Source organism: Typha latifolia, chromosome 11 (genome assembly GCF_019914945.1).
Source record: "Typha latifolia isolate L0001 chromosome 11, TyphaL0001v2, whole genome shotgun sequence".
NCBI classification, from domain to species: domain Eukaryota; kingdom Viridiplantae; phylum Streptophyta; class Magnoliopsida; order Poales; family Typhaceae; genus Typha; species Typha latifolia.
Window position 1 is genome coordinate 6,979,529 of NC_133096.1, and position 16,206 is coordinate 6,995,734.

The 16,206-nt window shown below is 36.4% G+C and overlaps 1 protein-coding gene across 6 annotated transcripts; it reads left to right on the top strand.

Annotated features, from left to right (window-relative positions):
- Positions 1–3,819: 3,819 nt before the first annotated feature.
- On the top strand, positions 3,820–10,894 carry LOC140797402 (uncharacterized). Of its 6 annotated transcripts, none has more exons than XR_012110645.1 (8): positions 3,820–3,956; positions 4,091–5,066; positions 6,548–7,055; positions 7,496–9,571; positions 9,831–9,888; positions 10,155–10,262; positions 10,386–10,489; positions 10,662–10,894. XR_012110645.1 is itself a non-coding variant. In XM_073150804.1 (6 exons), exons 2-5 carry the CDS (start codon positions 4,103–4,105, stop codon positions 9,875–9,877), a joined length of 3,312 nt encoding a protein of 1,103 aa, XP_073006905.1. In that variant the 5' UTR covers positions 3,820–3,956; positions 4,091–4,102; the 3' UTR covers positions 9,878–9,888; positions 10,662–10,894. The 6 variants fall into 6 exon arrangements, 2 of the variants coding, with proteins under 2 accessions (XP_073006905.1, XP_073006904.1); XR_012110646.1 differs by having other exon boundaries at positions 7,496–9,288; XR_012110642.1 differs by having other exon boundaries at positions 7,496–10,007.
- Positions 10,895–16,206: the final 5,312 nt, after the last annotated feature.

Below are 16,206 nucleotides of genomic sequence, written 5' to 3' on the forward strand. Positions count from 1 at the left end.
AGTAAGGTGGGAAAAAAGAAAGTAGAAAGATAAATTAATTAAAAATATTTTTGTCACTTCGACCTAGAAAGTTAAAGTGTATGAGGATGAGATAAATTTAAGTAAACTGATGTGAAACGATTCAAGTCGGACCGCATCATGAGCCATTGATTTCATTGAGGTTATAATCTAGACAATTTCTATTTCAATTTAGTCATTCTAATTTATTTTTTATTAATTAATTTAGTCATTTATTAGTGAGTTAGATTAATGTGATCTAAGTTAGGGGTGGCAATCGGGTCGGGTTAGCCGGGTTCGGGTCGGGTCAGATTCGGGTCGGGTTAAAATAGTACTAACACGAACACGACCCGTTTAATAAACGGGTCAATTTTTCTAAACACGAACACGACCTGTTTATTAAACGGGTAACACGACACGACCCGTATAACCCATTTAATAAATAAATTATGTTTTTTATATAACCCGTTTAATAAATATATTATATTTTTTATTCAACTCATTTAACCACCCGTTTAACCCGTAAATACAACCCATTTAAATTTACATCCATTTAACCCGTTTAGAGTTAATCGGCGTAATACATCACCCACAGAGATAAACTATCACAAATTTACACAAATCCAGCATAATTTACAATATTGTAGGAAAATTTAGTAAAAATAAATTCAAATTGTCTCAAGCTTCAACGTTGGTGTTGACAAAGCAGTAGCGGTGGAGGCAAGGCTCTAGGAGCTGGCTCCCATGGCACAAGCTCCAGATCTGCCAAGGAAGACGAGGTGGTCGGTGCAGCTAGGGACGAAGAGGCGGTTGGAGGAGAGTGAACGCAGCAAAGAGAGGAGAGGAGGGTAGGCAGAGACAGGGAAGGGGATGAAGGCACCGTGGCAAGCAGATACAAGGACGGAGGCACCGCGGCAGACAGTTGCGGCAAGCGGAGAAAGAGCGAGGGCGACAGGCGGAGATTACAGCACGGCAGCAGGCGAAGACTGCAGCACCGCGAAAAGCGAAGACATGGAGAGGAGGAGAGGAGACGCGGCAAGCGGAGAAAGAGAGTGGGGCGGCAGGCGGAGATTGTAGCACAGCGGCAGGCGGAGACTGCAACACCGTGAAAAGCGAAAATAGGGAGAGACTCGGCGGTGGGCGGTGGGCGGTGGGCGGTAGGCGGAGACAGAGAGAGGAGACGGCAGGCGGAGATGCAGGAGATGGGGAGTGCAGATGGCAGGCGGAGATGCGAGAGGCGGCAGGCGGAGACGCGGTGGCAGACGATCGCCGCTGGAGAGAGAGATTAGAGATGGGGGCAAAAAATTTGGAAAGGCAGAGGCGGCTGGAGGAGTGGAGAGTGGAGAGGGTTAGCCGGTTAGGTTACTTTATAGTATATATATATATATATTTGAGAGAGAGAGGGTTAGGTTATATATATATATATATATATATATATATATATATATATATATATATAAACGGGTTGGCGGGTTGGCAGGTTGACCCGACCCAACTCGACCCGACCCGTATAATTAAACGGGTCAAACGGGTCAAACGGGTCAGTTGTATAAACCCAAACACGACCCGTTTATTAAACGGGTTAGACGGGTTGACCCGTTTATGACCCGAACCCGATTATACCAAACCCAAACCCAATTAAATATTGGGTTATCGTATCGGGTTATCGGGTCGGGTCAAATTTTGCCACCCCTAATCTAAGTCAGATTGTATCACATCACAAGACATTGGATTCACTGGATCGATTCAGTTTAACCTCCTATAAATAATGTGGAATGTGACATAATTGAGTCACCGAATATTGAATTGAGTCCATTTCCTATCTCTCTCCCTTTTGCTCTTGTCAACTCTAGTTGAATTCCCTCAAACCCTAGTCGCTGCCACCTTGGCCACCGACTAGCTGCTCCATCCTATTCCTTCATTGATCCTTCTAGTCCCTTATGGCTGACCAAGTCTCTTCCCCCTTTTCTCTCTCAAATCTACTAGCTATTATAATCCTACACCATCATCCCCACCACGCATCTGACAAACCTTACTGTTGTCCACCTCCACTCGCCATTAACACTACCATTAGTCTCTCATAAAGATTTGGCCTAGATAGAATGCGAATTTGATAAAGGGCTAATTATAGAAACCGTAGATCAAAACTTATGAAGTGAATCTATATAATTTTGTAATTCTCCAATGATGAAAAATAATTCATTGGTATTTTCCTCGAACTATGCATATCACATTTTTATAACCACAGTACCATATGATGTGAACCGAGTTAGGTAAGATCATATTGGGACATTCGACTGGATGAAGTCTATTTATTATCTTAATTATTCTGCTTATATAATTTAGTCAGAGTCTTAGTATGTTAGGATTTATTTAATTAGCTAAGTTTAGTTTAGTCAAGTTCTACGCAATTTTAGAAAAATAATCATAAGATATTCATCAAAAGTTTGAATATTATGAAACTACTTGGATAAGATCATCGAATCTACAACTTTCGAACTCTAATGGCAGTAGAATGAAGAAATATTCCGAGAATAATAAGAAAAACTAGTTTAGTTATGTTAATTAGTGTATTTAGAACTCTTTTATTTTACTCTCTATAAATATGGTCTTATTGATGGTATCTTAGCAAACATTAATGAAGGTTTATTTTATTCTCTATAAATAGAGCCATATAGCTTGTATCTTACACATGCATTAATGAAGGATAAATTAGCTAAGGCTTGTTGCCCTCTATCTCCTCTCTTCTTCTCTTGGCTGTCGGTCGCAACTCTTCTTACTTCTAATCAAGCCACCTTCTATTGGTAAGGTTCTCAACTAACTTCTAACCCCTTATTTCCTCTTTATCTCCTCTTCAATCTTTATTCCCTAATGTCCATCCAAGAGCACATCAATTTCTCCAGCACTAAGGGCAGGAAGCATACAAATAGATCTAAGTAGATGTAGTTATCCTAGGTCTCTCTCTTACCTTTGTCCACTAATTAGATGATATCTCTAAATCTAGTGATCCAAAACTCAAGATATTAGATTAGTTGGAAAACTATATTTCAAAACTTCAGTATATCTAATTTTTAGGAGGATCTAACATTTAGATCATTCACGATCATATTTAAACATTCTTTGCGCATATATGTCTAAAAACTGATTCAAATATCAAACCGGTTCGTATCACCACACTCGACCTACCCTCCAAAACTGGGTTCACATAAAAACATAATTTCTCCTTATTTTACACGCACATAATTTATGTGTTTAACTTTGAAATTTTACATTTACACATACACTGCTTTTTCTTAATGCATTTTGCAATATATATACATATATATATAGAAGGAACATACAAAAATAAGAAATAAGAATATTTCTATATGTATACAATTAAAATTTATAATGTCTCAATGGGGCTTTTACAATTTAATTATATTTAATTTTTAATTTTAGTAATGAACTCTAATATATGCACTTAGTTTTATATACTAAATTAAAAAAAAAACTAAATGGAATTAATTTGCAAAGTTCGGATAGTTAGATTTAAAGAGCACTCATGCAAAAAAAAAAAAAAGTTTTAATGCATCTATATAATTATAAATAAATAAAAAAACTTTACTCGCGAAAGAAACCCTTTTACAAGTGATTCGGTATTTTTCAGCTAAAAGGACTGAAATTGCAAACTTGCAACCGGCCATAACTCACAGCACCTTCCTCTTCCTTTATAACACGAATCAAATGGAACGAGTGGAAACTTTCTTTACATATGTTTATATGTCCTCCTCCTACTGGCTGAGAGAGTAGTCCGAAGTCCGACCACTATTAAGTTCCTACAACTAATTCTGCATATGATCTCAGAACCTTCGGTTAATATCTCTTCTTCTTTTTCCCTTTAGTACCCCTCCCCGCACCAAAATCCATTACGCCCCCATCTCCGAGATCGCACTCCTCCACCTCAAGCCCTCATCCAGGTCAGTTGTCTATCTTCTTCTATTGCCCTTCTCGAAACCCTAGATTTCCTCGGCTTCGATAGTTCTTCTCTCAACCTAGGGATTCCCTCCTCGGAATTAGAAGGAACCCTCCTTACGCTCGTTTCCTCCCCTAGGGTTTCGCATCCATGGCGGATCGCGGCGCCATCGTGCCTAAACCCATCTGGGTGAAGCAGGCGGAGGAGGCCAAGATCAAGAGCGAGGCCGAGAAGGCAGCTGCCGCGAAAGCCGCCTTCGAGGCCACCTTTAAGGGAGTCGAGAAGCCGAGGGAGGACAAATCCGACTCCGACAGCGATGGCGACGAGCACGAAGACCTTACGAACAAACCCATCGGTCCCGTCGACCCTTCTAAGTGCTCGGCCGCTGGGACCGGGATCGCCGGCGGCACGGCGTGCGCCCCCGCTACATTCGTTGTCGTCACGAAGGATTCCGACGGCCGCAAGATCCCTAATGGTGGTGCGCAGCTCAAGGTTAGAGTTTCCCCTGGCGTTGGGGTAGGCGGGTCGGATCAGGAGGGGATGGTAAAAGATCAGGGCGATGGGACGTACACTGTGACCTACGCCGTGCCCAAGCGTGGGAATTATATGGTCCATGTGGAGTGTAATGGTAAACCTATCATGGGGAGCCCGTTTCCAGTGTTCTTTAGCCAGGGCACTGTCATTGGATCCACAAGCTATCCGGGGACAGGCACCTCGTACCCGAACATGGTGAACCAGACAATGCCCAACATGCCGAATTATGCGGGTTCAGTGTCTGGCGCGTTCCCTGGCCTACTCGGGATGATTCCTGGACTTGCTGCAGGTGCATCAGGCGGTGTGGTGTTGCAGGGTGTTGGAGCATCATTGGGTGAGATATGTCGGGAGTACTTGAATGGGAAGTGCACAAAGAGCGATTGCAAGTGGAACCACCCACCTCATAATCTGCTGATGTCGGCATTGGCAGCTGCAACTACCACGATGGGTACTTTGAGTCAGGCACCGATGGCTCCTTCTGCAGCTGCTATGGCTGCCGCACAGGCAATTGTCGCTGCTCAGGCTCTTCAGGCACATGCTGCTCAGATGCAGGCACAAGCCCAATCTTCGGGAGATTCTGGTTTGTCTTCTATCTCATTTTCCATTTAGTTATTATGTTGATACTATATTGAACTCATATTTACTCTGAAATGTTGCTTCAAGATTCGTAATGCCCTCATTGGCAACTCTACTGTGACGCTGATGTTCATGTTAGATGCAGAAGTCCAATAACTTACCAATTTCCATTCACTTTTGCTCCATGTAGATGTTGAAATTAGGGACGAGTATGCTGGAAATATTTTACGCTTTGAATATCTTAGTGGATGTATTGATCACCTTCCTTAATTAGATGTGATAGCAGGACATGGCAACAACTTTTACTTAGTATTAGGCTGTTAGCTTCTCTATTTTTCTGTTTATATTTTCTATCTCTGAATATGGTGTGAAATGCTTTGCTACTGAATCTCAAGTGGTCAAACTTGTTGATTTTGCCAAATTGTTTTTCTATGAACCTAGCAGAAAAGATTGGCTGCTTTCATTCATCTATTATTTCTTTTTGCCTGTTAGGGTGTAGAAAAGGTCGAAAAAAAGTTGGTAAAATTCTTAGTATCTTCCTGTTTTCTTTTGTTTCTGAAGTTTCTGGAATATTTTACAGGTTTTTACTCAAATCTTACTATTTATCATTGGAACAATAGTCCATGACTCCATATGATCACCATAGCAGCCATCTTTAGGAGTGTAGTGAGTTTTTTGATAAGGACTTTAATAATTCTTCAACTGGAGCTTGAATAACTAGAGAGAATGTCTCATTTAGGGGTCCTTGTTTGGCGTAGCCAACAATTTAGAAAACAGTTAAACTCTCTATTGATTTGATCCCTTGTCTAAAGTGTTATATTAAGAGTCAAATTAGTCAACTTCATTGTTCAGATTTGAGCTGCTTATCCTTCTCTATCCATCTAATTTATTCTCTTGCTAAAAAGCTAAAACCTTGTTATTTTCATCCTTTTCTCCTCTCCTCTACTTGATATATTTACAATTGCATAGCAGAGGTCCTTTTCTTTTTTCTAGATCCAGTGTTTTATTTATGTATGAAATTTTATACAACAAATCTATTTACATTAAATTATGAAAAAGATTAAGCAATCTTCCTATCTTAGCAGTGTCCATCTTTCTAAACTTGCTTTATATCTATACAATTATGCTTTAATTGTCTTGACCCTGATTTAATTTAAAGTCTAACTGACATTCAGATAAGGCATTGTACTCCATATGCAGTGTAGGAAACTTTTTCCTTTGGACTTCCTTTTTGCAGCCCCTGCTTAGAATAACTTGCTGGTGATGATGGTTGTCTTGTTGATAAGATCATTAGACCAATCTATCAGCTATAAGATATAAGGCCTGCTTGGCTGTAAACTATGAATGCAATATGAGATATGGTATGATATCAGTGCAGTAGGTCCAGATACCGGAAATCTTAACATTTGGTTGCATGGTCAACATAATTAGATAACTTTGGGAGCTTCAAATACCTCTAAACTAATTTTTTATCTTCTTGAACAGGTTCACCTGATAAGGCTGCAAAGGCTGATACCCTGAAGAAAACATTACAAGTTAGCAACCTTAGTCCACTTCTTACTGTGGATCAACTTAAACAGCTCTTTGGTTATTGCGGTACTGTTGTTGATTGTACCATTACAGACTCAAAGCACTTTGCCTATATAGAGTACTCTAAACCAGAAGAGGCAACTGCAGCTTTGGCACTGAATAACATGGATGTTGGGGGTCGTCCATTGAATGTTGAGATGGCGAAATCCCTACCTTCTAAATCTTCTTTGATGAACCCCTCATTGCCATTGATGATGCAGCAAGCCGTTGCTTTGCAACAAATGCAATTTCAGCAGGCCTTGGTGATGCAACAGACAATAGCCACTCAGCAAGCTGCTGCTCGAGCAGCAACTATGAAATCTGCTGCAGAGATGGCATCAGCTAGAGCTGCTGAGATAAGCAAAAAGTTGAAAGCGGAAGGTTTTGGTGGTGATGATGATAACGAAGCTAGTAGAAAGTCGAGGTAACATGAGATGTTCCTAGTTGCATGCCTGATCTTTGTTTAAAACTATGTTGTGAAAAGTGTCCGCAGTATGCGTTTGATCATACCACAGCATTGTTGTGAAAATTTTACTAGCAATTTTTTGAGTATAATGCACAGGAATCAGGCCTCTATTTTGAATTTCGAACTCAATTTAGATATTTTATGTTAGCTGACCTTTTTGTTTTATTTTCAGGAGAAAGATATTTTGATTTTCCATTTTTTTAGGTTCAGTGTAATGTGTTATTGATGTCGACGTCATCTAACTAATTTTTCTTTTAGATAGAAATTCTGAAGTCAAACTACTTGGTGTTTCTTTCAAACAAACAATACGATGCACACATGCATGCACGACACATACACTATACTGTACAGTTATATCCTTGACAAAAGATATCCTAAAATGGTTTAGATTTTAACAGGTCGCCGTCACCACCCATCCGACGATCCAAATCTCGGTCTCGATCACCTATCAAGTATCGTCGAAGTAGGCGGTCGCGCTCTTTCTCCCCACCAATTAGATACTCTCGAGATCGCAGGTCACGATCGCCAATAAGATCTAACCGGTCCAATTATGGTACTGAGAGGTCATACAGAGATGATCGGGACAGCTATAGAAGGGTTGGAAGGAGAGAGAGTGAAAGATCCCGAGATCATTATTCCTCTAATTCAAGGAGAAAGAGAAGTAGAAGTGCAAGCCCTCGGCAGAGAAAATCATCAAGAACTGATTCCAGATCACCCAAGCATCATAGAGAAAGTTTAAGTCCCAGAACAAAGAGGTTATCTGGAGCCAGTTCAAGGTCTCCAAGGTACGACAGAGAGACCAGAGGATCTCCATCACGTGATCGTCGGACATCTCTTTCCCGTAGACACTCCAGATCAAGATCTCCAGAGAGAAAACCTCATTATAATGACAAAGAAAGTACCAAAAGTTCTGAAAAGCAGAAGGAAGTGAAAAGGTCTGACAGAAAACACAGAGATAGTAAAGATGCAAAGCACTCGAATGAAGCAAAGGAAGATGTAAAAGTAGACTCTTCTGTAGGCTCGCATAAAAAGAGCTCTCTGTTACTAGAAGATGAGATGCCAAACATCGAGAAGACAAACAGGTATAAGAAGCCTAAGCTGGATGATCATGATTATGAAAAAACTGATGTTATGACAAACGATCAGAACCCCACAGGGGAAGACTTAGACTTGAGTGAGAATAAAAGGTCTTTGCTTTCTTCAACTTCAAAATCTCACATAAAAAGTTTGGTGGATGACAATGATGACAGCCACAATCAGAGTCGAGATTCAAGCAGGCATGATAAGTCGAGATCAGATTATAACAAACACGACAAGGATAATTCTGCTTCTAGGAAAAGAAATTCTTTAACAATTGATTCAGGACATTGCAATGACGATAACCAGAATCAGAATCGTGATTCTAGCAGGCATGATAAGTCGAGATCAGAATATAAGAAATATGACAAAGATAATTCTGCTGATAGGAAAAGAGATTGTGCAGTTGGTGATTCAGGCCATTCAAGGGATGGTAAGAGGACTTCACATCACTCAAGTTCAAGATCTCATAGGAGCTCTCGGCATTCAAGGGAAAGATCTTCTAAGGTTACTGTAGATAAGCAGAATTCAGAGAAATTTAAAGAGGAATATACTAAACCATCAAAGTCGGATAATGTCCTCAAGGACATCAGTTCTTCAGATAAAAGACAGGAGGGGTCTGAGGATTTTCCAAAGCTGGAGCATAATTGTTTGAGAACTGAATTAGTCGATGAGGGTTTGAAAGCTACCAAAGAAGAAAAAGGTTTTAATCAGGATAATGTGCATTTAGAAAATAATTCGGTGGTCATTAATGCAGGTTTTCGTGATAAGGAGGATGATGTTAGTCAATCTTTGACATACGTTGGAGAAACTGAAGTAGCAGAAAAAGCTGATGCAAATGCAAAGAATCCAAGTTGTATTAATCAAGATTCAATGTACCTTGGAGGTGACATATCATCAGCAGAAATGGATACAGTCAACAAAGGAAAAGAGTCTACTCTCAATGCATCCGATGGGTCAAAAGAATACAGAAATTCTGTAGGATTTATGAGAAGGTTGAATTCATGTAGCCCTGAAAATTCAGGAGTTGACGGTATATCGAAGTTGGAGCCCAGAGAGATTGATGAGAATAATTGCCATGATTACACAAAACGACAAATATCGCGCTCAAAAGGTATTGATCTCATCACTGAAGAGCAAAGCTATGAATTTGAAAAACTGAAGGATCACTGTTCTGTTAGGCGTGACTCAACTGTGTTGATGGGGGAGTCAGTTATAAATATTGGGGATGCTAGTTTGGCTGATCTAAATGGACAAGATGCATCAGGCACAAGTGTCGGACTGGATAGTTTGCATTCTGGCGGCAAAGGGTATGCAGATGATGTCCCTGGATGTTGAAGTGAATTTAAGATTTCTACAGTATCACACAGTGGATGTTCCAACTGAAGAGCCTAATTGTACGATTGATGCAGATGAAAGTATCAATATCCTCTAATTATCTTTCCTTCTGATCTAGGAGTTCTATTTGCAGGAAATGAAGGTCCTGGAGGAGTTTGGGTAGCTATGGATAGGTCACCTTAGTTTATCAAAATCTGTTTTACAAGGATGGAGGATTCACTCTTAGGAACAAGCTTTTATATATCAACGAACTCTTTTTGTTGGTAAGCTGAATTGATGTAGTCTGAAGTTCAGTCTTCCATGTCTTTGTCCTTGCAGGCCGGCCAAGACCTGGAGCACATCTGGGATCTGATGAAGGTCAATGAAGTATAATTGGGTACATGTTTTTCTAGTCTCAAGTAGTGAGTCTATCTTTGGACTGTAATGAATTTGTTATGGAGCATGTCACATTGCAACTAGCTTGCTCTGGTTGGTGAAATCATTCTTGTTAAGTTGGTAAACATCTTGATCGAGTTAATTTGTTGCAGGAACTTTGACAAATTATGTTCCACAATTTTTCATTTTTGTTATTTAACTATGCTTGAAGACTTGAGGAGCATGGTATATCCAGGACTAGGATTTTAATATTTTAAACAAATGCAGGGATTTCTGCTGTAGAATTAGCGATATAATATCTCCGCGGATGAAGCATTTCTCTTGATGATGTGCATCACTTTTCGGCAATGTCTGATGTTTCTGTAAAAGTTGAAGGTTTCTGTTTTCCCTGGGTTAATTTTTGTCAATGTCTTTGCACTTCCCTTAGTAGCGATTCCAATTTATCCATTCCTTTTTCTTTCCTTTTTTCCCCCTTTTTTTTAAATTTCTGGGTCACAGGATGTCCTAATGAGAGGCCATTGTAAATGATCAGCAGCAATTATTGGTAATGTGAGAAATCCTATTCTTCAGGGTGAAACATGATGTGTGCCTGCTCTTGATAGGTCTCCAAGATAAGCATTATTCTTATATATGATAAGTTTTTTTACTTGAAGCTTCCTTTATTTTTTTGCTTTATTTAATGAGAAAATCTGGCTTCACGTAAGACACCTCAAAACATGCTACTAATGCAGCTTCATTAGTATGATTGTTCCTGTGGTATCGAAACATGTGCAGGTTAAGAGGTGCATTGCTGTTGGGACATTCACAGAGCAGGTTGGATAATTTTCATTCTCCAACACTGGAGATGTATGCAGATAAAGATTTACATCAGGAGTTAGGTGGGAATGTTATCCAATGTCTTTCCAGAGAACCTATAGAACTTTTATTCTGATATAAAATTTGTCCTATATTGAGTTCTAGATTATGCTCTATATAGAATGATAATAGAAGATGTGAATTCTTCTGTTCTTGTTGTTCTTTTTTTTTTTCCTTTCCCTTTTTGTTTTTGACTAGATAAGCTCCCTGTATCATAGAGAGTAAGTGCGCTGCTGGATCAAATTTAAGCTGCGACCCATCATACCTTGGTTGAATTTCCGTTTGTTAGCTTATTAATCTTTTCTATCAGAGCAGGTTTTTTTTTTAAAAAAAAGTCTGGAAGCATAGATCCATAGCTTACTCTGTCAGATGCTTTTACTTTTTGCTTAAAATTTTAGTTGTACTTTTTGACGAATAAAAAACTAGCAGTTATACAATTCATGGATTAGGCTTTGTCTTTTGTCCCTCCTTTTTGTTGATTGAAATGATAAATGTGCCAGTTTTTTAAATCAATGTGCATCAGTCTTTTGCTGCATACCCATATAGTATCTGTTGCAATTAAGGTTAAGCGTGCGGGTTATGTCTTTAAACAATATACACGTATCGTTGTATTGGTTATCTCGGGGCAATTCTTTTGTTCTTAACTATTCACTTAATTGACCATGTTGGATATTTGGTTTATGAAGAATGTTTTAACAAGTTCTTTTTCCTTTGTTTTAATGTTTTATTTTTTCCTTTCTTTGAGATGCTGCGATAATGAGAAGCTGTTTCTCATTAGTCCTTAAAATTCTCGTGTCTGTGAAACTATATTGTTGCTTTAAATTATTTTTGCTTCGCCTCCTCGGTACACTTGCATTGAGTAGATGTGATGATATCATATATTAGATTGATGGTATGCAAGCTTCTATAAGGACCCCTGGAATTGAAATTATTTTAGCTCTTCTTCCTTTCACTGTCGATAGATTAAATCGGAATTACTTAATTTTGTCAAGCACTATATAAGCTGTAGGACGTGCCCTAATCAGTTCTCTGTTCTGTTCCTAAATATGCTTGGTTGGATGTAAAGTAATAGTACTAATATATATTTATTTAAAATTATATTATTTTTTTATAATTGTGGGCTAAAATATTCTATATATTTATACTATGAGAAAATAACCACACATTGCGGAGTAAAGCCAGATTATAAGCTCTGCTTTTGCACTTTATGTATAATAATTATATACTATGAGAAAATAATTATATACTGTGGGAAAATATTCTTCACTATATATAAAATAATAATGTACTATGAGAAAATAATTATACACTATAGAGGTAATAAAATGTTATAAGCTCACAATGCAAGAAAATAATTCTCTATTTTATGTAAAATAATCGTCCATTGAGAGGTATGTTAGATCACCGATATTTAAAAAGGAGATGGAGGAGAGAAAATATCACATGTAGTCGAGATAATCAATGTGTAATTAAATGTTGTTTAATTTATGAGTAAAATTATTATATTAAATCATATTTTAAATTTTTAATTTTGTCCTATAAAAGTTTAACCAAAATTTTTAATTTCGTATGTATTTTCTATTAAATAATTTAGTTAGTTATATTTAGTATGTAATTAGTTTTACTATTTGATCTTTTCAACAAAAACTAGCATCCTCGAAAATGTCATTGAAATCTTTAGAATGAGTAATATTGAATTATTTTTAAGTTATTTTAAATAATGTAATAAATATTTTTCTTGTTTATTATTTAAAATCAATTGTCTTCAAATTATTCAGATAATGACTCAAAATTATTTTTCAATGTAAACACTAAGTATAAAATACATTAAATACTAGACTATCAAACATGGATGCTTCATCGAGTAGGAGGTCAGCTACGAAATCGGTGGCTACGGAGATAACTTAATAGACTATTAAATACTTATTATTTCTATTACTAGATACTAATTTCTATTTATTTTGTGTAATGTAATTTTGTACTTTTAGTAATGATGTATGATATTTATTATTTATTTTAATATTTACTTTGTACAATGTAATTTTGATACATTTAACTATAAAAATGACTAAAATTAATTCTGAAATTACTAAATATTAGTTTTATTTTAAAGATCTCGATTAAGATTTTATAATCATATATTTCTTATTAAAAGAATATATTGAGAATACCTATTAAGTGATTATATATATATATATATATATATATGTGTGTGTGTGTATGTATGTATGTATGTATGTATGTATTATTATTATTAATTAAATAATCCCACCCTCTCGTGGAGATGCTCGGGCATCTCCAACCGATTTGGGCTTAGGGCTGTCAGGCTTGACGAGCAACTCGGGCTCGGCTCAGGTGAAGCTCGAGTCCGGCTCGGCTCGGTTAGAGCTGAGCCGAGCCCGAGCCATCATAATAGGCTTAAAATTAATATCGCTCAGGCTCGACTCGATAGGCTCGATAGCCTAACTAACTATAACTAAGGACACGTGGCATAAAGAAATATTGCCACGTGTCCCTCACTAACCTATCCTCACCCGTAACACATTTAATATTCATCACCCTCATCTACCCCACCCTCACCTACCCCAATCTCAATCCATCACTTCACCTTCCCCATCCTCAATTCCCTCACCCACCCTTCCCCATCCTTAATTTCCTCACCCATCCGACCCTCACCTTCACCCTCACCCTCATCTACCCGATCACCACTCCTAACCTCACCCTACGCGCCACCACCACGGCGCCACGCCTTCCACTCCGTCGGCTTCCTCCTCCTCCTTCATTCACTATCTCCTCGTCGTCACCTCCTCCTCCATCCGTCTCCGACTCTTTCGGCAAGCCGCCGTCCATGTCGCCACCGCCCACGCCGCCACCGCCTCATCCTCTAATCAAGCCCGAGCTTTGCTCAGGCTCGGTTAGGCTCAGCTCAAGCTCGGCTAGAGTTGAGTTGAGCCGAGCTTGAGCCAAAGCCGGCTTGCTCAGGCTCGGCTCGTTTACACCAATATTTGGGCTCCATATGGAGCCAATATAGAGCCAGTGCACGCACCGAGCTCCATATTTATTAAAAATAATAATATAATATGTTTATTTATATTAGCTATTTTAAATTAGTTAATAGGTCATCTTAGTTTTATTATTTTTTAATAAAAAAATATATGGTTAGAAAACTCTCGTCGAGATTTTTAAAATAAGACTAATATTCAATAATTTCATAAGTAATTTTAAATTACTAATTTTTTAATTAAACGCATCGAAATTACATTACACGAAATAAACATCGAAATAAACATTATATTTTATTAACTAAAAATATCAAAATCACATTACATAAAACAAGCAAAAAGTAATATTTTATAATAAAAACAATAGATATTTAATAGTCTGGTAAATCATCTCAATAGCCACCGATTCCGTAGCCATCGATTCCGGTTTCGTAGCCACCTCCTCTTTCTTAACTTTATCGATCTCCTCTATATTGATGTAATTTTTATTTTATGTATTTCATGTTTGATGTATTTCATATCTGATATATTTAATATTTAATATTTATATTGAGAAATAATTTTGAGTAATTTTATTTTAGGACACATTGATTTTAAATAATAATAAATATATTTATTTTATAAGTAATTAAATATTATACTCATTTTATAAATAATAAAAATATTTAAATTTAAATTAACTCAAAAATATTTAATATTAGACTCATTTTAAAGGTCACGATGATACCTTTTTAATGGTACTATTTTTATTAAAAATCAGTTAGTAAAACTAATTATATACTCAATTAATTTAACTAATTAAATTATTTAATAAAGGATACAAATGAAATTAAAATGATAAAATATATAATGTGCTATAATTGTATTAAAAGGAGAGTGTTATATGCAAATAGTACATTATTTTTAAATGACTACGAAGAAGTGGTTGGCAGAAAGAGTTAAAAAGACGGACTCACGAGGAAAGAAACCTGTCGGTTGATTCAGAAAGAATGCAAGACTGGATTAAGAATATATAGCAAATTGGATTTGAGGATTAGAAGAGTAAGTTTTAGTTGTCCAACTAAATATACCATGAAGAATTGCTTCTTAATTTTGTCTAATCTATAATTAAATTATCAACTAACATTCTATTAAGAAAAAGTAAAACTACATGTACGTGTTATATAGTTCATGCTTAATGTGTTTGGCCGATGAAAAGTAGAAAAATAACTAATGAAAGTTTCTAGTAAAATCAATAGATCTAAAAAGTATTCATATTTTATTGATATTAGAGATACAAAATTAAAAAATATTTAGTAAAAATAAGTTATTATTATAATTAATGATAATATGTAATATATAAAAAAATTATAAATCATATCCTACATTTTACTTATTTTATGATTCCCCCTCCATATTTAAGAATTTTATCTGATCTATTTTTTCTTATATAATTTTTATTTAACATTGTAACATTATTTAACTAACTAATGTGATCAAATTACTAGAATAACTCTTACTATTCCTTTTCATTTTCTTTATCCCTTCATTTTCCCCACCTACTTTCTCTATTGTAATCGTCGTCATTATTGCTATCGTCTCGCCACCTTTTTTTTTTTATCTTCCACCGGCTCCCTTTTCTTTCTTCTCCTCTTCTTCTTGTTGTTCTTCTTCTTTGGGAAGAGAAAAAGCGAATAAAGAAGTCATAAATAATTTAGATATTTATAAATTATTTTATATATTATAATAATTTTTTTATTTCGTATCGTTTAAGTTAATCTATCGTGCTAAAATTATTAGGAGAAAGGAGGAGTAGGATTACAAAATCCTCAAAAATGACATGTGAATCACAAAATAAGTAAAATATAGAATGCGATTTACAATAGAATATAAAACGCAGAACTCACTTAATTCCTACCCTATTTTTTTTCTTCCAAACGATATAAATGTGGCGATCATTTAGAAAATTATTAATATTTTTTCTCTCTTTTATTGACGGTGTTTTTCCTCTTTTTTTTTATTTTATTTGCAGGGGATCCTTCAACCCATCCAGGCACAATTTTATTGAGGGTGCTTATTCTACGATGTTTGCGAAGAAATTCTTCACGGATGAGGAGGTGCAGACGAAGTTCACATTGGAGTTTGCGGAGAGCTTGAATGAGGTGCTGAATTTGTCGGTGGAGGTTACTTTGGATGACTTTGTCGACATAAATCCAAAACAAGTGCATGTGATTTATATTTTTCCCATTATTATATGAGTATTCTTTTTTCCTACAGTAAGTAATTATTTATCATCAATTTAATAAAAATATAATGGTTAAGATCTTTAAGGTATAATAGAAATATAATAAATTAAAAGATATTACTAGTAATTATTATTTTTTAATAATTATATTAGCTTAACATTTATTAAGTAAAAAATATATATATTTTTAACTGAGAGTAATAATATATATCATAATAAAGGTATTGATGTCTTTTTA